The sequence below is a fragment of the Nicotiana sylvestris genome, chromosome 1, assembly GCF_000393655.2.
Source record: "Nicotiana sylvestris chromosome 1, ASM39365v2, whole genome shotgun sequence".
In the NCBI taxonomy this organism is placed as follows: domain Eukaryota; kingdom Viridiplantae; phylum Streptophyta; class Magnoliopsida; order Solanales; family Solanaceae; genus Nicotiana; species Nicotiana sylvestris.
The window spans coordinates 145322060-145345802 of NC_091057.1; the positions used below are offsets into that span (position 1 = coordinate 145322060).

A 23743-nucleotide genomic window follows, 5' to 3' on the forward strand; every position below is an offset into this window, starting at 1 on the left:
TTGGAAACGAGTGGTCCCCGCTTTATTAGTTGACTGTCTTTCATAAAATTTCAAAGAAAACAACGTATTACATGAACTAGATTCAATCGAAAACTTGTTACGTAAATATCGCTTAAAGTTTTTATTAATAATATTAGTTCATGCAGCATGCTGTAAAAACAAATGAATGTGGCAACACAAGGTGGTGGCGGTCAGCTTCATGCAGAGGCGGATCCAGGATTTAGAAGCTTCGGCTGCCACAAAATTTTGAAAGTAGATATACTACAATTTATATTATCTAAATAGGATATAAAGTTAATCAATTTGGTCTATTTGGATTTCGGTTCGGGTTATTCGTCTTTGAATTAATATAAACAAATCTATCGAGCAAAAATATTACGTAATTATTATGATAACTTGGAAAAGAAGCATAAAATTCAACTGAATTATGCATTTTGTATAAGAAAAAAGGCTCGTTATCAATTTATATTTAGATACTTAAGGCAAAAATTTTATACGAATAACCATTCTAAACATTAAAATCGAAGCAAGTTTACGGACATTTTTCAATTTACTATTTTTATGAAAATTAACTCACTGAGTATTATATACAATTATCCTACTTTTAGAGCAATCTAACAATAAAATAAACTTTCATCCTTGATTAAAACAGTAACCTATTCAAGGATTTCTATATATTTTTTGGTGTCTGCAAATAGATTTATTGGAATTGTGCTTCTGGAGAAAATAATTTAATTTTTTTATTGTCTATTGATAAATCATGGAGGATAAATCACGGAGGAGGTGAGAAAGCGCAACAGTAATAGATTTTTGAATGAAAAAGATTTTTAATAAATGCACCTAACAAAACTTCTACGAAATGTGTGCTAGGCAGATTCAAACTGGCGCCTCTAAGGTGGAATGATAGCACACTGCCAGTGGCACCTTTGGTCAATTTGTTAATGAGAATGCCACTAAGAATTATTTGTCCATTTTTTCTCTCTATATATATATATATGCTCTCGGTCAAAGCTTGCGGGTGGCGTACCACCCCACCTCTTACACATAGATCCGCCTCTGACTTGATGGTTTTGAGGTGGATCGGTGGTGGTTGTGGTTGGTGGACATGATGTAGTGTAGAACTAAAATTTTAATAAGCGAATTATAAAATTCAAATGTGTGACCTAAAATAAACCTTTGCTACTACATTGATACTTCTCTTGTATTAAGGAGATTCAAAAGTTTATGAATATGAAAACAAATGTTCAATCTTATTTTGCGTAGTAGGATTCAACTGAATCCTTTTCCTTGGCTGTAACTCTATCACTGATAATTGACTGTAACTCCACCGGTGATCGATAATAATGATTGTGCAATAACAAATGCAAGTGATACTTATGCAACTATAAGTGTTAGAGGCGACTTGTGATAGTAATAATAATGATAGAATTTGTTCGTAGCAGAGGTGTTGATAGTGGATTGCCACATTAATATATCATACTTAATTAATATTTAAGAAATATATGCTACTATATTGTATCTTTACTTATTAGCATGCAAGTTTCTAAAACTAATTTGATTGCTAAATTTGTCAAAAAAAGATTACGCAAAATAATGACGAGCATTCAGCTTTTACCAAATGTACATTAAATACAAGCTTTTGGGGGGTCGGTGGGGTTGTCTCCAAAGAGGGCGTCTACTCTCATAACTCATTTTCATTAAGATCCCCAAACTAATAAACTAATCCATCTTTAAACGTTAATCTCTTTTCTCTCTCTATACTTGTCTTCTTCTTCACTCCCCTTTGTCTCCATTCCTCTCTCTCTCCACTTTTATAATATATCTCTATTATAACTTAATTAATACTCCTATACAATTCAATGAATAAATAATAAATAAATAATTTCCCCATTATTCTCCTAGAGGAAAAAAACAAAAACACTATGGAAGAAGAGCAAGAACACTACTACCACGACTCACTTCTTCCTCATCTACTTCTTCTATTACTACTCTTCTGAAGCTGCAAACGACGTCGTTTTCACATCTCATTGCCCTATGCATTCTTCAATGTAGCTCGTGATCCACAAAGCTTCACGTTTTCTGGTTTATCTTTTTCAGCTTTTTCTTTTTCTTTTTTCACTTTTTCCCTTTTTCCAACTTAAATTGAAGTGAATCTATTCAATGTTTTTGACTATGACCCATTTCTTACTTGACTGACTTCAATGCCTGAAAGTGTGAGTTCTGTGCACTTCAATTTGCATATTTGTAGCTCTAATTTATGCTATTTTTTAGGTCCTTTTTTGGGCTACACATTTTAAATCTGCTTTTGATTTTTGTTCTTTTTGAGTGTTTAATATGGTTTATAACGTTTGTTTGCTGTTAATAAGAGTAATGTGTGAGTTGTTTTTGGTTTTCCTGTTTCTCTCAGTCTCTGATCTTGTTTGTTGTATTTATTTCTACATTTCAAATGCAAATTGAAAATGTGTGATGTGTCACTGCAAGGCTTTTGTACTTCTTTGGTTTCTTGAATGTGTAATTGTTAGTAATATTTTGGAGTGTATGATGTATTACTGTTAGTATTTCCACAATGTTGTCTAAACACTATCTGGGGTTTGGGTATTTTCTGGTTGCTTGAGATGTTTGTTCAAATGCCTGAGAAGGCAGTCGTGATTTTTTCTCCCCTTCAAATTTTAAGAAAATGCAACTTGTTGCATTAGTTTTATAAATTGTCGCAATGTCATGGAAACAATGAGTTATTTTTTCGTATTTCACAAAAGGGCACTTTATTGCGTTTGTTTTCCTTAAATTGGTGCAATGTCATGGAAAATTGCAGTTGTATTCTGGTATTAAAACCTTATTCTGAAGATTTTCAGCAATTTGACATGATCTCTAAGTTCTGGCAATTACAGGACTAGATCAGTGCCATTTTGGGGCGTAACACCTCAAAATAAATCTCTTTTCTGGATGTTCTGCATATGTAATAATGTATAGCTATGTCTGTCCTAATAGCCTTTTGTCCATTGTAGAACAAAGATTATTTTGTTGATTCTTTCTATTTTTTATTTTGATTTATTTTTGCCTAAACTAGTAGCCCTTTAGTAGTTTGTTAATGTATGTATTCTGTTTTTTATTTAGCAACGAGATTGGTGCAATTTGAAGTTTGACCTGTGAAGGGGAAGATCAGTTACGGGTCCAATGGAGCAGTATGAATTATTGGAGCAAATTGGCAAAGGGGCTTTTGGCTCTGCAGTTCTTGTGAGGCATAAGCTTGAAAAGAAGAAGTAAGAGCTAGAAAACATAGTTATTTATATTAGCCACATACATATAGTCACATATTGCACTTCTACTATGTGAAGTGTATATGAGCTCTTCAATTCTGTGAGCAATTGCTACTTATCAAAAATACATGTCTGTGAACAATTGCTTTTTGGTGTTTGTTAGACAAGTATTAATTTATTCTTCATGTTCCTTCTTATTTCAAGGTATGTATTGAAAAAAATTCGTCTCGCTCGACAAACAGACAGGACTCGCCGAAATGCACACCAGGAGGTTTGTGTCTTCTGCTTAAAGCAGCACATCTTCTCACCTCCGGGCCTTCCGTATCCTAGGAAACATTCAGGAAACTTTGAGTTTCTACCATATTCTAGAATTTCTACACATCTGCCTTGAAAGAGGTTCAGAAATGATATTTTGTGTTCTATTTTGGTATTCCAAGCTTTCAGTATCTAGTAAAAGGTACATTTTGGAGTTTGAAGGGACAATAAGATCTTCAATAAAAAGGCAACTGCATCTCTTTTTAACCTTTCAAAGTAAAGAACTTAAATCATTTTCACCAAATATTTCTACTGCTACTTGATGTACTTTTTCATATGTATTTTAAACCATATTATGCTTTGTAGTTGAGCTTTCTTAAAATGGCCTATTGTTTAATTTATCCTTTATTTTGTAGATGGCCCTTATTTCGAGTATGCAAAATCCATTCATTGTGGAGTACAAAGACTCATGGGTGGAGAAGGTTGCATGCTGTACTTAATCTTCAAGTCATGTTCTTTTCATTCCTTTATTTGATACTTTCGGCATTTTGATAAAACATTTGATGTATGTGTTTTCTTCTTTTGGGAGTATGAGATTAAGCACTTCCATGTCCCTTATCCTAAATAAAGCATGCAGAAGTATTGGGTAGGTAAATCTGAAAGTGAAATTTGTTTGAAAGTTCTATAAGTAAAGAAGCCAATTTTTTCTTGATAGGCAAACCCCTATACCAATAATAACTTTTTAAAGGAAATTTTTGCAGGAACTCAATTTGTTATGTGGCAACAAATTTTGATGTCTTTGAAATGTCAGAGCAACGTTACTGGATTGTGTTTGGGCACAAGTTGTTTGTCCATAATTTGGAATACTATTAGTACACTATGATTTTGGAAAGAATAAGGGAGATAATGATGCATGTCAATTTGCAATAACAGATTCAAAACTGTCAAAGAGCTCAAGCGCATATTTAATTGCCAGGTCTTGGTCATCTTAGGGAAGGAATTCAGCTACTATACGTGCATACTTTTCTATGCAGCTTTTATCCCCTACTTATCCACCTGGACTCCTCCCTCGGGGTAGGGGTAAGGTCTGCAGGTCTGCGTACACACTACCCTCCCCAGACCCCACTTATTGGATTTTACTGGGTTGTTGTTATTGTTGATATCCACCTGGATGTGCACAAAGTTTCTTAAGTGCACTCAACAAACACTCTATCGCTTTTTTGGTTTTGTTTTTGTTTTGATAAGTCACTCTGTATTTCTTTTCTTTTTTACTTTTTATCTTTTCTATGAATCACTTAAATTTTTGGTACAATGTAATTGGAAGGGAAATAGATTTTATTCTCCAGTAGGCTGTTGTTAACTTGTTATACAATTAGTGGTTAGATTTAAACCCACATTACATGAGCAGAGTGGTAATACGACTAGATAAAAGCTGTGTAGACAAGTTTGAAGTAGAATCATAAGTTCTTTACGTTTGCAACTAGGCAATGTTGGGCCTCTTACAGGCTATTTGTTTGTTAGACAAGTACACTGAAGTTGCTCCTAGACGAGGTTATACCCTTTATATCTTAAGAATTAAGAAGCATACATGTGGTTGACATTATTCTAGGAGTACTTCTACTAAGATCTCTGGCAAGCTCTTGTTTTCGAACACTTTTACTCTCTTTTTCTTTACATTCCTTTGCTAGTTGGGACATTCTTGATTTTTCTTTACATGTGTCGTAGCACTACTTGACTGCTGAGGGTGTTTATTGAATGGATAAATTCGAAGCTTAAATGAGGATTTTACTTTTTGTGCCTTCTCTTGCAGGGTTGCTATGTATGCATAGTCATAGGTTATTGCGAAGGTGGTGACATGTGAGTGACTTTTCATACTTAAACTATGTAGTTTGATTCCATTTGTCTCTAATGACCTTGGATGTAGCCATAATAACTGCACGCCTGCTTCATTGCAATGACCTCTATTTTCCTTCAACTTTGCAGGTCAGAGGCCATAAAAAAAACAAAGGGCATCCATTTTCCTGAAGAGGTTAACCTTCTGCTCTTTGAATCTTTTGCTCCAATGTTCAACTATAGTTAAAGAGTTATTTTCAAAAGTTGAGAAAAAAAGCTGTCATTTGTGTGTCATTCGCTTCTAACCCGAGTCATGAACTGTTAATAGAAACTGTGCAAGTGGCTTGTTCAACTCTTAATGGCTCTTGACTACTTGCACATGAATCACATCCTTCATCGTGATGTCAAGGTTCGCTGCAATTGTTTTTCACTGGGTGGATTCATATTCTTATTACTTCTTAACTTTGCTGCTCTTCTAAACTTTGTGTTTGTAACATATTTTGCAGTGTTCAAATATATTTCTAACAAGAGAGCAAGATATTCGTCTAGGTTAGTTTACTCCTTTTGCATTTCAAGCTTCTTGAAAGTTCTATAATTCTAATATTTTACTGAGGGACAAGTACTACTGCAGGCGATTTTGGACTTGCCAAGATGTTGACTTCGGATGATCTTGCTTCCTCTGTAAGTAATGTTATATCCAAAAGATTTTATGTTTTTGAGTATTGTTTAAGTAAGTTATACTTGCTTAATTTCTCAGATTGTTGGAACCCCCAGTTACATGTGCCCTGAGCTTCTTGCAGACATACCTTATGGATCCAAGTCAGACATATGGTCCCTAGGTAATACAAATATACATCAAGTGGCACACATTTTACATGCCAGCATACATTGGTGCCTGATGCAATTTTTGGTTCACATGCTTAGTTGGCACTTAATGTGAAGGTGTACTGACATTTCTCTGATTCTTTTCCCATCCAGGATGCTGCATATACGAAATGGCTGCGCTTAAGCCTGCATTCAAGGCATTTGTAGGTTACTGTGAACCTTGTTACTGTCTAACCTTATTACTCAAGTTATTAGCTTGTCAGCATTTTGAAATGCAGCCCATGTTTTTTAGAAGTATTTTTTTCCATAACCCTGATGTCCAGGCCAGTTTGCTACCTTGACTAGTTCCATCGGGTACCTGCTACCTCCCACCAACATAGGTACCGGACAACTCTGTCCTCCAAGGCTTGGACAAATGGGAAGAAATCATCTAGTGGTTTTGCCACTGATGGGGTTTGTGAGACCTCATGGTTCTCAACCCATATCATGTGAAGATTTTAGTTATTGCAGGTTGTAGATTTTTCTTTTGCAAAAGAAACGAGAACTGTAGCTGTCAAGGCTAGTCAGATGTCCATGTTGAACCACTAACAATAGCTGTGGATAATTCTCAAGAACTTTAGATGAAATTCGTAGCTGTGCATGTTCTAGGTGTTGGTATCATGACTCTGGAGAGATGTTAAAAACGACTCAAATGTGTAGCACTTGATGGAAACTAAGAACATGAAGTTTAGTGGGGTCTGCTGAGCTTGATTCTTGAAAAATGATTGAACCCTAAGACATGTAATGGGAGAAAGACACGTGTATGAAAAATTGGATAGTATTTACTAGTGCTAGTTATATATGAAATTAGCTAAAGATATATTTTGTTTATGGACATTGCCCAGATTTAGCTAATGAGCCCATGGAGATTTTCCATTTTCCCACTGGGGCTCTACTGAAACTAGAAATAATCAAGTGTTCTTTATGAACAATGGCATCCGATTTTTATTCATTGTGCTGCCAATGATTTCCTCTGTTTATGAGTTTATAGGTTATTATTATCTGTCTTGATTTAAATGAGTACATAGGGTTATCATGGCCCTTGTTTATAGGTTATTATACTTCAATCAATGGATGCTTGTTTTATGATTCTACCTATGATGTAGTTATTTGGTAATGTTACTTCTAGTGCTTTGAGAAACTAATCACTGTTGCTTATGTGTATCCATATATGTTCTAAGGCTTTTGCATTTTACTATTCACTTTCCTATTTCTGTCGGATATTTCTGGATGTTGAAACTTATGTCATCATGTGCATGTTGGCATAGGATATGCAAGCACTCATCAACAAAATAAACAAGTCTATTGTGGCACCTCTTCCCACAAAATACTCTGGTCCATTGTAAGTTATTCATTTGATTGAGATTTCTGTTGTCATGGAACCATGTATATGTTTGTATGTATAAGTGCTGCCCTTTTATTTAGGACTGTGATTTCTAAAGGTGGATTTTCTAGTCCTATTGAAGGAAACCCTCTCTTTTTTATTTTTCCCAAATGATTCTTTTTTTTTTTTGGAGAACTATCTTAAGATATACATATCTATTTTTAACTTATAAACAGTCAATCAACAGATGGGAACAAAATTATTGCAAGTTAACTGGATGTGTCCAAATTCGGTTTTACTTTAGACAAGTCCAGTATATAAGCGTTCCTTATTTAAAAGAAAGGCCAACATAAGGATCTTACAGTTTAATTACGCTAAACCACAAGTAAGGGCTTTTTGGTTCCCTCTACGTCCATTGTAGCTTCCAGTCTAATACACAAAATGACATGCCTCCTTATGTTAAGTTAACTTGCATGAAGGGAATTAATTTTGTCTTTATCATCAGATTCTGCGTAAGTTCTATCACCAGAACCAAAATAGATTTCCGTAAAATAAATTGAGGTGTAAAAGGCGAAAAATTTAGCAACCTGAAAAAAGAAGCCAATGAAAAAGCAGCAATCATTTTTACTGCATCTACCCTCCCCGACCTTTCTTATCCCTTGGTGGAGGACATATTTCTAAAACGATATTTCTACTTGATGCCATCTAAAGGGAAAATGTGGTGAAAGGAGATAGTGCATAAGTTGGAGGTCAGGTAGTAGGTCTTTATTATTATGATGAACTACCCAAGGTTGTTTTAGGAATCAGTATGACGACATGAAGAATCTATTCTTCACTTCTTAAAGCCTCTATTTGCAATGCACTCTCTAGTAGTAAGGAAAACTGAATCCGGAAATTGTGTCAGACACGAATTTCAAATATGTCATGTAATTGTTTGAAAGAAAACTTTCTAGGGTATTTGGCAACCAAGGGAAGTCAAAGTCAGTATGGGTTAAATGACTGATACACCTTTTGCCAAAGATCTCGTAGCTCTTATCTGACAAGGCGATTGAGTTAAGAAAAAAGTGAGTTGTAAAGTTGTCATATTTGAGCATGGTACACTCAGTAAGCTACCCAATGCCAGAGTTTACATAATCATGTTTCAGCGCAAATCTCATGCAAAAGTGTGCCATAGAATGGGAACCAAATTAAGATATTGTTGCAATATAATTTGGAGGGGATGTTTACGTGCCTCAGTAACTATGTATTGAACTCTTTTTTGGCTTTATCTATGAGAAACTCTACCCATGCACGATAATCCTTTATTTTGACCACTTTGCTTATTCACTTTTCTTATTTGCCTTCCAGCCGAGGTCTTGTCAAAAGCATGCTGCGGAAAAACCCAGAACTAAGGCCAAGCGTATGAATTTCTCTTTATCTGTATTTATATAGGTTCATTTACGTCTTAAGACATTAAGCTATTTCCTTGAGATCTCCTATGAGGTTCATTAACAAATCTGAACTAGTGGTTTACTCCCTCGGTTCACAATAAGTGACCAATTTGCTTTTTCATTTTGGTTCAAAACAAGTGTCAAGTTATGTAATCAAGAAAGAATTCAATTTGTTTTTACAAAATAACCCCTATGTACATATCCCTAAAAAGTTTTCTTACTCCTCACATTAAATGTTTAATTAGGGGTAGTTTAGTCATAGTAGGTATTTTTGTATAGAATTTAGTATTTTCTTAATGGGCGTGCTAAAAGCAAATTGTTCCCTTATTGTGAACCGGAGGGAGTACTATACATATGACGCGATCTGCATGAATGAATTTTTTTGGGATAGTAATCTGTATATGATGGAGTTATCTTATATAAATAAACAGAAGCCTATAAATGCTGTAGTGCTGTCTCAACATCTTTACCTAAAAGAAAATATGAGATTACTGTCATCCAGAAGATGCAAAATTACAAAAGCATATCAAGAACTAGAAATTGACTGTCAGCTCCGACACAAAAGAGATTATACTAAGGATAGTGAACTGACAAAGTCCAGGAAGTTGTCATGGGAATTCACAGGGGATAGGTTGTCCGAAAATATGATGTTATTGTTTGTTACATTTCTTTCTTGTATCTCCTGCCTTCCATGCCTGTGCTTTACACCATAATGTAAGATGCTTCCTTTTGAATTATGGTTCTTCCGATAGTAGAAACATTCAATTCTTTATCTTTTGTTTTTGCTCTTTTTTATTTTTATTTTTACTTTTGTAATACTTATGGACATACTTTTATTATATATTCAAACTGACAATTTTTATATATATATATATATTTATAATGTGACAGGCAGCAGAACTTCTTAGAAATCCACTCCTTCAACCATATGTGATTAATACTCATCTCAAACTTAACGGCCCTAGGCGTAACAGTTTACCTGCTTCTTTGCCTGATAATGATGTAAAAAAAACCAGATTTGCAGTGTCTGAAAGCACACCTTTCCCAAAGAATAGAGAGAAGCGGATGTCATGTGGAAATGATAGGACTCTGAACCCTAGTGTTTCTGATCATGACTATACTTTTTCAAGTCGGAGACATCCAAAAACTCCAAGCAGAGTATCTGAATTGTCTGTTGGAAGCCCTGAAAGAGGATCAACTGTCACAAAAAAAGTCACTTCAAAAGCTATGCTTGTGACCAAGAATCCAAAAGTGATCGTGCCGAAATCAGCTACCCCAAAAAGACAAGTGGAGCTAAGGAACAATGAAATGGTAAGGCTACAAGTAAAAGGTTATTCATTTTACTTGTTTTTATCCTACAAAAGATAAATGGATTTATTCTAGACAACGTCCAAGCGGTTCAACTCATGTACATCAAAGTGTGCGAATAAAAATATTTTAAGACTAACAGATTCACTAGATTGTTTTTCATAACAACAATTCTGAAAATGGTTTCTCACTAATCTTCAATAGTGTCAATTTATATGTGAAAAAATATGGTATCCTAAAATCTGACCTAATAATGCTATTTTCAATTTGTATCTTTAACCTCCTTATAAAAAAAGCTATTTTCATCTGAATCTTGATTAACCCGTTGGAATACCCAAACTAGGAATATAAATTGCCAAATTAAATTAGATATTCTGTGTTAGCCTATGTTTTATTAGGACTCGGCTAAAAACAAACACAACCATAGATATGACAAAAGAAAATATGAGGGTAACTAAAATGGCATTTGCTTATTTGGCAAGGGAGTAAAATATGAGGGCAACTAAAATTAAGACGTGAAAATCCGTATTTTCAGCATGTTTTCGATTCCTCCACTCATTGTATGAAAATGAGATGGTATTGGGACTGTGACTTTATTTATGTACATGTCGTATTTGTTTCATTAGACTTTAGCTAGTTAATTCCGGTGATCACTTCTCTTTACTTGGTTGACTTAACAAAAAGGAATTACAGAATATCCAACAACGTAGGTTAAAGAGTGTACATTCACCATGAAGATGTGTCACTCCCATCTTTTCTTTCCCCTTCCCTTACTTGAATCAAAGATAATTGAAGATTCTCTAATTTGTGTCTGCAGTAAAACTGCTTCTGTTTATGATTTTAGATTTAAGCTGTGGATTATGGACAACTGGACTTGATATCTGCCTTTTAAACGTTGAACTTTTCAGGGTATAATTATTTACGTTTTGCCTGCTCATTTCTGGTGAGAATGGCAAGATTAGCTTGTTTCAAAATGCGTCCTTCAACTCCTTTAATATCATCTAGTTTTCCTAAAAAATAAAAAAATTATCTTAGTGGTATAATATCTTTCAAAATTTTAGTTACTTTGGTCTTGACTCAATCTTTATTTTATCCACCTCGACAGTTAGCTAAATCTGAACTTCTTTGTCTTTTCTGGCACGTAAGTAGATATGCATTTATATGGGCATAAGGGGATACTGACCTTGTAAAAATATGTTTTGTCAAAATAAATCGAGTAGAAAACAGAATAGTAGCAACTCCATAGTTTTATCATACGATTGATTAGAACTATACCCATCTCATTCTTGAAAATTTTGCCCGTGCTACACCTATTAGTACTTGCTGTTTATAATTGTGAAGGATTCTCCAAATCTTCTGTATTACTCTTGCTTTCCTAATTTGTATGACACTTTCTATTGTAGGATATCCAAATGGTTTTGACGTGAATTCGTAATAATATTCAAATTTCAAGAATTTAAATCATTTTATTATTCAAATTTAAACTTAGATGAGATGCTTTCTCAGTGAAATTATTATTCCAACTACAAATTAAGATTTTAAACCCACTATTTTATCACACGAGGTCGCAGCTATATGAGTTTAGTTTTTTTCTCTAGGTAAATATGTCGTTTTGTTAAGCAACCAATACAACGTTTAAGATAAGCGTAGTACCACCAAAACCAATAAATTTCTGGTTGTTTGACCTTGTATGATTTCTCTTTGTTTTGTTGTTAAACTTTCATTTTCCCTCTTGATAATTATAAGATGTGTTTGCAAAAAATATTGAAAACAATCAGAAGTTTTTGATTTGCCTTGCTAGCATTGCAAAAGATCATATGATTTTGTGTTTTCTTATCACTAAATTTGTGATGGATTACTCGTCTTGCATAGCATTTTAGTCCTTTATCTATTTGGATTCATAGACTATGTAAAGCGTTGAAGCGGTAGATAAAAATGCTTGTCTCCATCTGCATTCAGGCCCAGCTGGGCGAAAGTAGAAGAGAAGAGAGAGACAGGGAAAGCGCACGAAAAGAAAAGAAGAAGATAACATGTAGTTGCTCTTGTGTCTGTGTTCTGAAGATCATGGATATAAGCTTGTGCGCTTTAAGTTGTAATATGACTTAATATGCAATTTTGGCCTGCTTAACCACATTTCCCTTGGTGATCTGTTCCCTATACCTGTTGTTTGACTACTCTACGCTTGACAGGCTTCACGAACCTTGGTGAAGAGATCTGTTTCTACAACTCGTAGGGCATCCTTGCCTTTGACAAACAAGGCAGCAGTTCAAGAAATACCTCGAAGGCCGAGTCTCAGTTTCCTTGACTGTATCAAGTCTCCTGATGTTTCTGTCAATGCCCCTCGAATTGACAAGATGCTTGAGTTTCCATTAGCCTCATATGAAGATCCTTTCCATCCTACACGCCGAACATCATCAAACTCCGCGCAAGGTTCCTCTGGCTCACCACAAGCTGAGTATTCAGTTATGAAAGACAAATGTACCATTCAGATTCCTGACAGTAAATTTGATAGACTGAGTTCAAATGATGCTTGGCGGGGGTTTGAAGGCCCCATGGTGCATGCAGATAGAGAGGATATAACTGATTCTTCTGATCAAAATGCCACTGCTGGTGCATCTAGCCGAACCTCATCTGACACAAGACGCCGCCGTTTTAACATGTCATCTTATAAACAACGGGCCGAAGCCCTGGAGGGACTACTTGAGTTCAGTGCTAGACTCTTGCAAGAAGATAGATTTGATGAACTTGGTGTCTTATTGAAGCCATTTGGACCTGAAAAAGTTTCTCCTAGGGAAACAGCTATTTGGTTGGCCAAGAGCATCAAAGAAAATGCTTCTAAACAAGAAGATTAGTTCTAATGAACATTCAATGTGTATAAAGTAGTCTTTGCTGTAATATTTTCCGTAGGTGCCCAGATTTTGCTGCATAGAGGCATAGTCATAAGCTGATACGGTAATTCATAGCTAGGATCTCCTATTACCCTTACCCCTTGCACATTTAGCAAATTCATGCATGACTGAGAGGATAGTATGGATTAGAGAACAGGTCTTTGAATCCACTAGAAATATTACTGCTTCTGGATGGGAAGTCCCAATGTTAGCATCTATTTTCGCCCAACTTGAGAGTGCTTGCTATGTTTCTTGTCTCTTTTATTTTTGACTGCATTTACTCAACTTGAGGGACCAAGCTAAAGAATTTCAACTTCAGTTTCATCAGAAGTTGGGCGTCTATCCCAATTTTGGGGTGACATTTGCAGTCGTCCTTATGCACTTGGATGCTCTAATAACAGAGATATTTTAAGAAAAATGGAGTTTAACAGGATGGAACCAGTACATGCTCAAAGGAGGCTGATGTAAATGGAAGTGATGAGACTTGGATACTTAGAGTGAGCGACAAGTAGCTACAGATCTCTTGCACTAGCCATTCTTACCTCGTACACAGGAGAGAGATCTTCCACAGGTGAAATGAAAGACATTATGCTGGGGAATCAGCCTTGACATGCTTGGAGGACTTTGCTGGTTTGTAGAGCTTGAGTAACCAGGTTTCATGGCTTTCTGGGACATTGTGTCTCCTGCTGTGGGTAGGTTTTTCTTCCCTGCTAGAATCAGGTATTCCTGTTATCCCATCCATTGATGGTATGCGCTTGCTTTTTCTTTTAATGCTCCAATTGGGCCGTTGCCTCGGTTCACTCTGTGATCTAGCTTTTGCTCTTGAGGATTCTGTATTGGACATGTATGTTGGTGCAAAAGGAGCACTAGAAAATATGGAGTTCGGATTTTCTGATTGTGCGATGGAAAATGGGGTATTGGATGATAAGGTTGTTGAAACATTAGAGCTATGTTCAGAACCTTTTTCTGCCATCTTGAAGGAGAAATCCTCTATATGACTGTCATAACTTATTGTGCTCATATCACTCAGTGTAGTGGGGCTTCGACATGCCTGAAGTACATGATAGTCCCTCCTTGATACTGAAAGGCGATGAGATTCAGAGGTGTTCAATCCGTTTTCCATTCTTGCAGATTCATTCTTTATGCTATTTTTCTTCTGGACTCTCCCTTTCTCTTGAATGCTAACATCCATCTTTTCCTGCCATTTAAAGTATTTATCATTTCCATTTTATTGTACACTTTAAATTATGCAGAGGGAAAAAAGGAGACCTACTATACAGCAGACTCTGGTAAGCTGACTGTTTTCAGATGATACTTTCTGGCTCTTTCTTGATTTGGGGGTATGTGCTTCTTCAGCCATCTGAACTCTTTGAACACGAGCCCTTAGTTGAATGACCATAAGAGAGTGCATGCGTTTGACCATTGCTGCTGCCTGTTTCCTCACTAGGTGACCCCTTACCAGTGCCTGTAATCTAACTAGGCTTCTTAGGGCGCGCAATGCTTTCCTAGCCTGCATAAACATCAATCATGCTTTCAAGCCAACTTTCACCTTTTACCACTTAACATTGTTTATTTCATTAATGAGCAGAAAATCATTCCACATAGTTTAGCTGTGCATGTTCGTTGGCCTTGAGATGGGAACAAAGTCCTTCCATGATAAGTAACTTAGAAAGTACAAAATTTTGAGGATCGACTGAAATCAAGCATGGGTGAACCTAGGTTGGAAAGTAAACAAGAATAGACCCAGAGTTTGAATGGTTACCAAATAAGAGCGGAAAACAGCTTGGATTTTGGTGGCAGCTGCATTCTTAGCACGTCTGGTAATATAGGTCTTTGTTTCTATAGCTCCTTTTGCTGTTAGGCTTGCTTTGTTGTGTTTCTCCAGAATGTCAAACTCCAGCATTGAGCCTTGTGTATTTAGTTTGTGAATGAAAGTCAAGTCAAAAGACCTATTACTCTTATGGTTATTTCTCTCCATGCTTGATGATTTCTTGAAACTCCACCTCCTTTTCACTTTTGGAGTTGATGGGCAACTTGCAGTTGGGGTTTCCATACTTTCTATTGATTTCTCTTCTTTCTTTTCCGTTTCCTCCTTTTTCCCCATCTTCATCAGAAAGTTTCTGATCCATTTGCTTGCCTTCCCCATTTCTGGTATACCTTTCAATGTCAACAGTGTATTCGTATTTTCGCGAGAACTTTTCTCGAATTATTTGGGTGAATGTTCCACAATATATGTGGTCGAGTATTGATATAATGAGGTTAAGGCCTGCACTCTCCACAATATTCAAATGGTTTTGGTGGTGCAGCCCTTTATTAGTCATTTTCACAGTATTTGGTTTGCCAAAGGCCTGCAATGAGTCCTCTGTGTCTTGCCATTTGCAACTGAGGTGAGAGACTCGGACAACAGAGTTCTTTTTTATTAGTACTGGAGGTTTCCCAAGTAACCACTTCTTTTGGTTTTAGTTCATCAATGACACCCGAGTTATAGTCCTTTCTTATTAAGGAACCTCTCTAATATCAAAAGCATCACATTTGGCCCAATGTCTTGCTTCTTCACCAATCGCCAGTCATGATTTCAAATTTTATTTTCACTTGGATTTGCATATCCCTTAAAAAAGATGCCCCAGGCTTTGTTAGAATATCCTTATTGGTGCAGAAAATGTAGTAAAAATAGCACCGGCTAGCCAGTTTTTGAAATGGTAATTGAAAAATAGCCACTATTTTGCTGCAACACGAAAAGTTCCAGCATAATATACTGGAGATTGATGCATCTGTGTATGAACTTCCAGCATATTATGCTGGACCAGTACATTATGCTGGAATATTTTCCGGATTTTGAAATGTATTTTGGTTCAGATTTATCTTTGCATGAAAAGTGGCTAAATTTCGATTACTTTTAAAAATGTGGCTATTTTTAGTTACCACTTGCAAATTTAGCTATTTTTGAATTTCACCCGAAAAATGCTATATAGAGATTAACTAGCATTTATTTTGTCCTAAAATTCTAAACTAAAAATCTTAATTTCAGGACACTTTTGTCCCAAGAAATTAAACTGAAAAACTGAAATTCGGGATGCACTGACTAATTACTCAATAACAACCCTTTAGTGCGGCTACCTCGTGTCATTTCTACCTTCTTGAGCCCACTCACTTTTTCTCCATGTTAAATTCCATTTTTTCAATGAGGTCATTCTTGAATTGGAAACATGATTCTATTACTAAGTGCTGTAGTAATTTTCCATATTAAATATTTTCAGAGCTTTTGGTATAGGCATCCCATAGCTTATTCTCTAATAAGAAAGGAGGGGGAAAAGGCAGATTAACCAAAGATTACTCTCTTAGAAAGGGAACAGATCATTTTTCTAGTTCTTCATTTTGTTTAAAGTCTCATTGATGAAAAGACAAATATATATATATATATATATATAATTTCACTTTTATACCTTCTCATCTTTATCACACTTTTGTCTTCCAAAGTAACCATAATTACCTCGCGTCAGGCTTGCATCATTCATCAGCATATCTCTCCCTCATTTTAATGTAGAACTAATAAGTCTTCAATTTTTGAAAAATTTCTACCTAAACCTTTTGATGCGTATGTTTATTAGTTACCTCTTTTTTTCGTTACTATTCTTTGATTGAACACATTAATTGTCGTGTCCATTCTTTTAGTTATACTGTTTAATTTAGACTTATATGATCTACATCACCAAAGACCTATTTTTTATTACATAATTCGAAATTTTACTTGCTCACGGAAGGTCGTCTTTCTACATACGATTATTTTAATGTTAAAGACTTAAAGTATGTTCTACTTTACCAAGGAACAAATAAGAACACTTTCCTTGAAAGAATAATCAAAGAATATCTAATATACGTATTGGAGGACATTTCAAAAGAGGAAATTGCCTCATATTTTCTTGTCAAGGCCATTATCTTTCTTAATCTTCTTTTTAAAATTAACGAATTGGAAATTCTATCCACTCAACCATGGATGAGTTGGGGAGGATTTATGGAATTTTATCCTTCTATACTTGTTCCACTAACTAAAATCATGTTCGATTAGTTCTTTCCAAATTTAATCAAACGTGTACTAATATATGATAATTACAGACATTCAGACAATAATTTCAGTGCCTTGGTGAACCCAAAATGAAAATTATATTTGAGTTTTCACAAAATAATTTTCAAAAAAAAAAAACCTTCACATGGGTTACCTTAAATAGCTAGAAGAAATGATATCACGATACTCCTTAATAAGAATCTTTTTTCGCTAATCATATGTGAAAGTATGCTCAAGGTGAATACATATATTAATGAATATTTAGAAAATACTGAAGGGAAATTCTTCTTTTAAGAAAGTTAAGACCATTTTAAAATCTTTAAAATTCCATTTTTATGATAGTGATATTTTTGGAAAAAATGAATTAATCGCCCACCTTCCTCCTAAAATAGGATGAGGAAAAATTACACCAACTTTAATAAACCTACAGATGATATTTCTGTTGTGATTCAACCGTTTTTGGTTACTATTAAGAACCTAATACTTAGAGGTGCGACAAATGAAACCCAAATATTGTACTTTGCTAGGTAAGAACGTGCTACTTAATCTTGTACTTGCCAATTGTCCAGCAATTGAAAGTAACACTTTTGACACTTTTACTTTTTTTAGTAAGTTTACTCGATGCAAATTAAAAATTTATTAGATCGGTAGATTTCAAATATTGAACGCAAATAAAAGAGAACACGTTGCCCCAAAAAGAAAAACGCCTATAGTTAATTTATGACAACATTGAACATTGATTAACTAATCCACTAAGTGATAGAAACTTCAAACAACAACATGAATAAGTTAATTAGACTTGGGAAACCTTAAGAAGACTTGCTAAATAGTGATCTTTGAAATTTTGATACACAAAGAAGCTTCTACTAAGAAACATTCAACACAAGTTCCTCTATAAATTTACCCCTCATTAGACACAAACTACATATTCACTGCTTCACATAATTATCCCCCTCCTCCGATCCCAAAACACACACACACACACAAATATCTTTGGTTTGGAGAAGATGGGTTTCTCCATTATTTTCAGAGCTTATGTACTAGTTCTGTTCGTTATGCTACCAATTGTGTTAGCTGCAGAAGAGGATAGTATTTCTCCTGTTCTTGCTCCCTACTTAGGTATACATCTCTCTCTTCCACCTTAATTCCTTATTTCTATTCTCATATTCTAGAGTATTTCTAAGTTTATTATATGCTCGTACTTGCATTAAAATTTTCAGGAAAAAAATAATCGAACATACACAAAAAGCACACACGCGCTAGTCCATAGTTTCTTCATTCCCAAATCTCAGTGTACTTGTTTAAAACTTTGTAAATATTCAAGAGTTTTAACTACAAAACACTGAATAGTATCAGGCCACCTAATTAACGTATCTTTAAACATCCTTATTAATTGTTTGTTTTTGAGTCCTCTTTATAATTCTGAACTTTCCAATTATATTGGGCGTTGTGTATATATAGAGAAAATATGCAAAGATGTGGAGTGTGGGAAAGGGAGTTGCGAGGCAGCAGCAGGGAAGCCTTTCAATTTTGAATGCAAATGTGAAAAAGGATGGAAGAGAACTCACCATGATGATGACGACGACGAAGATGATCTTGAATTCCTTCCTTGCATTGTTCCCAAGTGTCAGTTTTCCCTTCATTTCTTTTTCTCTTTCTTTGTTTTTATTTCTGTCAATAATATATATCTGCCTAATTGCATTTTCACCTAATAAATTAGTATTTTGTACTTTCTTTTCACAAAACCACAAAAAGTTATAAGTATATAATTTACGGTAACAACAATAACATACCCAGTACATGATGGGGTCTGAGGAGGATAATGTGTACATAGACCCTACTCCTACCTTGTGGAGGTTAGATCTTGTTTTCAAGAGACCCTCACCTATAAGTGTGGAGGTTAGATCTTGTTTTCAAGAGACCCTCACCTATAAGTATATAATTAGCGAGAGGAATAACATGTTTATGTAACATAATAAAGTAGGATAATAAGATGATTAATACCAGATTAGTCATGAGATTAAATTAGGACGATTCTTTATTGAGAGAAATCACGGATGGTACCGTTTAACACTCATCTTGTTGATTACTTATATAACTAAGAGTTTGAGATTATAATATTCTTGGGTTATGTTTATTGCAGGTTCTCTTAACTATTCTTGCTTGCCAGCACCTCCACCAGCTCCACCAATTCCACACAACATGTCTTTCTTTGATCGTAATTACAAAATTATTATAAGTTTCCATTTATTTCTTAAACCATTTTCATATATGTTCTATCCGATTTCTTATCAAACTCCATCCTTTGTTTTGAACTTTGTTTGGCTGAAGCTTGCTATTGGATTTACTGTGGGGAGGGAACATGCAAAAAGAATATAACACATGGACAAACATGCCAGTGCAATTCTGGTTTTTCCAATCTCCTCAACATTCCTGCTTTCCCTTGCTTCAGTGATTGTAAGTACAAACAACTATTTCCCACGAATTTACTTTCATATAAACAATATCACTAGCTAATCCTTTATTGAACTTGAAGGTGCCATTGGAGCTGATTGCGAAAAGCTGGGAATTCGGCTTTCAAATTCCACTGCATCATCTCCATCTTCATCAACATCTTCTTCAAACATTGATGACAATAATGGAGGTAAGAGTTACCACCATCAATGATTTGGAATCAATTTAAAGACTAGAAACTAATTTTTGTCGATCTTAATGCGATATTGAGAGAATATGTGCTAGAGAGACATAAAACAAGTATATAAATGACATAAATTCATTAGACAATCACATCGAAACAAAAATAATTCTTGGCTGTGTGCTTTTAAACGTCAACTCAAACAAAGCAAACTTCTTGATATATCAATAATTTCATATTCTCTGCAACTTTCTCCCTCCTATATTGAATTCAAGATGCATATAAAATCCTACATATTGGATACCATCACATTACTATTTATTCTAACCAGAGTATAAGATTATCTCACCATTCTAATTGTTTCATACTGGCAGCTACATCATTTATGCCCAGGAGTTCCCACTGGATAGCTATCTTTCTGGCTTCAGCAGCTATGGCTTTACTCAACTAGGAAGAGGGGCTGGCTTTTTATTTCGTCATGAGAGATATTACCACATTTTATCAGGCTTACTGCTTGATGCTTCATCTATACTAGCTCATTGTACTTCATTCATTTGTCAGATTCACATGTACTAGGATTAATAAAACATCTGTGATGTGTGCCATTTCTGCATAGAGTATATTTTGACTATTATATCAGTTATGGGATTTTACTGTTCTTCATATAGCAACTACACATCTTATTTTAGATGATGACATGGCATGACGGGTAGTACTTGTTCTTGTTTCCATCAATCTAATGCATGTGGACAGCAGCAGAAATAGATAATTTTCCTAACTAATCACAAGAACACAGTGAATACCCATATAGGATGTAGCCCTCCCTCTCAGAAGAAAAAAAGAGGAGGACTCCTTTTCCCATCTTAATCAGGTGTACTTTTCAAGCACACGCCGTGAGGATAGTGGCAGGACTCATAAGCCTTGTGATCTTAACATGATACATAATACTGAAATCGTTAGAGACAAAATGTCCCTCATAGGCTGTATATAGGTTTCAAAGCAGTTTATAATGGTTATGGACCAATCCATCCCATGGCATTCAAGTTTGTCAGCTGGATGACCAAATTAGATAAGCTCGTTCTTTCACGAGCAAACATGTCTCACTCTCTACTTATACCAGAAGTGTACACTCTTCTGCCTACTTCGTCACTGCTAGTTCTCTCAATTCAGCCTATCAAGTCACTTATAGTTCTAAACATACTCCTGAAGCCAACTCTCTCACTATAACTGCTCGTTGCAAACCTTGTGAGGCAGTGATATGTCATACTAAATAACCTTGTGCAACAAGAGACTACAGTTGCTAAGTATATTAGCATACTAAGCTTTCTTATGATAAAAGATTATTTCCCCCAAGCATAGGCAAACAGGTACCTATCTCACAGTCCACTGAAACAAGATAAATTTGTATAGAATATAACATGTAAAGCCACAATGGTTTCACCTCTAAACTCTTTAGCTGGACAATTTCAAAGACATTACATCTAAAATCATGTAATTTAAAGCTTTCATGTAGCCTCAGAGTCCAGCTTAAGTCAGCATTCAGCATTTCAACAATTCAAAGAGTTCTCTTAAATAAAAGACACAATTGGATAGAAAATAAAAATTCTCCTACTATCACATTGTTGCTGATATAGCCTAGTACATTTATCTCTATAATGATCGACTTCTATAAGCAAAACCTGAATTTTCCAAATCATCAAATAGCCAATATCCATATTCTCAGCAACAAAAAGGAAATCAACCAAAACATTTTCTTTTCAATTCTAATTTACAAATTACATAACGATGGGAGTATTATTACTAAACATCTCCACAAAAAAACGCCGATACTTATTAGTGTTACAACATTAACCAACCCCTAATGAAGTTTAAATAAATTTCACAAGAATTGCATCTCAAAAAACAGAAGTTAAAGTTCTTCAAACCTCAGCAATTGAGAGTTTCACTTGCTCTGAACACTGACTCCTTCCTTGCCAGCTATAATAACAGCAGTGGTCATATCCAAGAACAACCCATGCTCCACCACTCCTTCCAAAGCGGCAATTTCCTTTCCAGCAGCAGCAGAATCCCTAATAGGTGTCTTAAAATACAAATCCACAATATAATTCGAATTATCAGTCACATAAGGCTTCCCATTACCATCCACTCTCAGCTTAGCATCAACACCCTCTGCTTTAAACAACTCCTGTAACCTAACCAAATTATACTTCCAACAAAACTGCACCACCTCAACGGGCATAGCCAACCCGGACCCACCCAAACCCGAAACGAGCTTCGAATCATCCACAACCACGACGAACTTATCCGACGCAGCCTCCACCATTTTCTCCCTTAAAAGGGCCCCACCTCGACCCTTGACTAGGTCGAGATTGGGGTCAACCTCGTCAGCACCATCGATGGCTAAGTCGAGATGCGGGTGGTCGTCAAGGGTAGATAGCGGGATGTTGAGTGATAAGGCTTGTTCTTCAGTGCGCTTTGAAGTGGGGACACCTACAATGTTTGTGAGTTGGCCAGAAGAGATAAGCTCGCCTAATTTGGCTACAACGAAAGCTGCGGTTGAACCAGTGCCTAGACCCAGGACCATTCCGCTTTTCACGTATTCTACGGCTTTATCGGCGGCGAGTTTTTTGAGTTCGTCTTGGGTTAAAGCTGAAGGGACTGAAAGGGCCTTGATTGAAGGAGTAGTGGAGCGAATGCGAGTGATGGGGTTGCGGAGGAAGATGGCCGGAAGGCGGGTGCCGATAATGGCATTGTGGCGGAGAGTGGAAGGGGACTGAGGTGAGATTAGGGATAAGGAAGCCATGAGTAAGGGGTGAGGGTTGAAGGTGAATGTGTGGATTTTTGGTTCTCACCGAATGGAGGGTTGGTGTTTCGATCATTTTCCTTTGCCCAAAGTTGAAATAAAAATAAGGGAGTGGTTGGTGATGATGAGGATATCCTCACTTATAAATTTATTTTTTAACATTAATTAGCAATCAAATTGATCATATTAACTTTTGTTATTTCTTCACGTAAACACTCCTAACACATACTCTAACATTAATTACTCTAAGGGTAATATCGAAAAAAAATAATTAATTAATTCTTAAAATCTGAGAAAAACACTTATTTTGGACCACAAGAAAAAAAACCAAAAAATCGCTTATTTTGGACAAGAGGGAATAGGATATTTGGAATTTTTTTATTATTCGCCGTGAACAACAATTATGTTTCCAAAGATGTGGAGATGTTGAAGGTTTGTTGATATTTAAACTTGAAATAAATGAAATATTCATCTATCTATTTATAGTTCTGTTTCACTTTGGATAATCTAATTAATTTGTTCTTTCACTTGAAATATTTTCTAATTTACTGTTTGAGTATATTTTTGTACTCCCATTTATTTTTAGTTTAACAGTTAATTTTTAAAGTCATAGTTGACACCGGACAAAACTATGTTCCACCTAAAAATAAATGATCAAAACTATGAAATGCAAATGAAGTATTACCGATTTACAATTACACCAGCATTTCGATGACTGAGTCTAAGACAACGCATTCTTATGTTACAGCTTTAGGTATCTTGGTTTAGTTCTGATTAGTAGATAAAGGTCAAACAGTAGAACAAATGAAGTAAATCTTAGATTTTAAAATCCTACACAAATGAACAAAACTATAAAACTTAAGACCTCATGGATCATCATGTTTAAGGAAGTACAGCATAAGACAAGCATTTTAGAACTATAAGAAAGCTGCATGGCAACAAAGAGCAAAGAAGGATTTCTCTACCAAACACATCCAATTAATGATTTATGTGAGCCAGAAGATGGGGGAAGGGCAAACCCACAGATGAAACATTCCAGGTCAATTTCATGCCATTCAATTAACATTCTCTCTTTTCAAAAAT

General features: G+C 35.4%; 4 protein-coding genes across 10 annotated transcripts; 2 read left to right on the forward strand and 2 right to left on the reverse strand.

Annotated features, from left to right (window-relative positions):
* Positions 1 to 1819: 1819 nt before the first annotated feature.
* On the forward strand, positions 1820 to 13388 carry LOC104221688 (serine/threonine-protein kinase Nek2). 7 transcript variants are annotated; one of them, XM_009772814.2, is made up of 15 exons: positions 1820 to 2048; positions 3115 to 3260; positions 3462 to 3528; positions 3929 to 3994; positions 5323 to 5369; positions 5496 to 5541; positions 5674 to 5754; positions 5852 to 5894; positions 5977 to 6026; positions 6103 to 6184; positions 6324 to 6373; positions 7478 to 7551; positions 8881 to 8932; positions 9855 to 10274; positions 12461 to 13388. In XM_009772814.2, the coding sequence occupies exons 2-15, from the start codon at positions 3175 to 3177 to the stop codon at positions 13121 to 13123; spliced, it is 1827 nt and encodes a 608-aa protein (XP_009771116.1). In that variant the 5' UTR covers positions 1820 to 2048; positions 3115 to 3174; the 3' UTR covers positions 13124 to 13388. The 7 variants fall into 7 exon arrangements, with proteins under 7 accessions (XP_009771116.1, XP_009771106.1, XP_009771114.1 ...); XM_009772804.2 differs by having other exon boundaries at positions 1821 to 2082; XM_009772812.2 differs by lacking the exon at positions 1820 to 2048 and adding an exon at positions 2089 to 2213.
* LOC104221727 (protein IQ-DOMAIN 19-like) lies at positions 12987 to 15477 on the reverse strand. The gene is made up of 3 exons (XM_009772850.2): positions 14922 to 15477; positions 14433 to 14669; positions 12987 to 14357 (listed from the first exon to the last, which is right to left on the reverse strand). The coding sequence occupies exons 1-3, from the start codon at positions 15303 to 15305 to the stop codon at positions 13746 to 13748; spliced, it is 1233 nt and encodes a 410-aa protein (XP_009771152.1). The 5' UTR covers positions 15306 to 15477; the 3' UTR covers positions 12987 to 13745.
* A 2450-nt stretch (positions 15478 to 17927) lies between these two features.
* Positions 17928 to 20520, forward strand: LOC104221675 (uncharacterized). The gene is made up of 6 exons (XM_009772787.2): positions 17928 to 18341; positions 18684 to 18848; positions 19366 to 19440; positions 19554 to 19679; positions 19759 to 19866; positions 20232 to 20520. Exons 1-6 carry the CDS (start codon positions 18230 to 18232, stop codon positions 20306 to 20308), a joined length of 663 nt encoding a protein of 220 aa, XP_009771089.1. The 5' UTR covers positions 17928 to 18229; the 3' UTR covers positions 20309 to 20520.
* A 1074-nt stretch (positions 20521 to 21594) lies between these two features.
* Positions 21595 to 22752, reverse strand: LOC104221680 (probable ribose-5-phosphate isomerase 3, chloroplastic). Its single transcript, XM_009772795.2, has one exon. It carries the CDS (start codon positions 22658 to 22660, stop codon positions 21800 to 21802), a length of 861 nt encoding a protein of 286 aa, XP_009771097.1. The 5' UTR covers positions 22661 to 22752; the 3' UTR covers positions 21595 to 21799.
* Positions 22753 to 23743: the final 991 nt, after the last annotated feature.

What these genes read in the sequence shown, in the direction of transcription:
- LOC104221688 (XM_009772814.2), top strand. Translation starts at nt 3,175, where the DNA reads ATGGAGCAGTATGAATTATTGGAGCAAATTGGCAAAGGGGCTTTTGGC. An exon ending in AGAGCAAGATATTCGTCTAG is followed by an intron (nt 5,895 to 5,976) that starts GTTAGTTTACTC and finishes GTACTACTGCAG; the next exon opens with GCGATTTTGGACTTGCCAAG. An exon ending in AGCCTGCATTCAAGGCATTT is followed by an intron (nt 6,374 to 7,477) that starts GTAGGTTACTGT and finishes ATGTTGGCATAG; the next exon opens with GATATGCAAGCACTCATCAA.
- LOC104221727 (XM_009772850.2), bottom strand. Translation starts at nt 15,305, where the DNA reads ATGGGGAAGGCAAGCAAATGGATCAGAAACTTTCTGATGAAGATGGGG. An exon ending in CTGTTTTCCGCTCTTATTTG is followed by an intron (nt 14,670 to 14,921) that starts GTAACCATTCAA and finishes ATGTTTATGCAG; the next exon opens with GCTAGGAAAGCATTGCGCGC. An exon ending in TTACCAGAGTCTGCTGTATA is followed by an intron (nt 14,358 to 14,432) that starts GTAGGTCTCCTT and finishes TTTAAATGGCAG; the next exon opens with GAAAAGATGGATGTTAGCAT.
- LOC104221675 (XM_009772787.2), top strand. Translation starts at nt 18,230, where the DNA reads ATGGGTTTCTCCATTATTTTCAGAGCTTATGTACTAGTTCTGTTCGTT. An exon ending in TGTTCTTGCTCCCTACTTAG is followed by an intron (nt 18,342 to 18,683) that starts GTATACATCTCT and finishes GTGTATATATAG; the next exon opens with AGAAAATATGCAAAGATGTG. An exon ending in TCCTTGCATTGTTCCCAAGT is followed by an intron (nt 18,849 to 19,365) that starts GTCAGTTTTCCC and finishes TGTTTATTGCAG; the next exon opens with GTTCTCTTAACTATTCTTGC.
- LOC104221680 (XM_009772795.2), bottom strand. Translation starts at nt 22,660, where the DNA reads ATGGCTTCCTTATCCCTAATCTCACCTCAGTCCCCTTCCACTCTCCGC.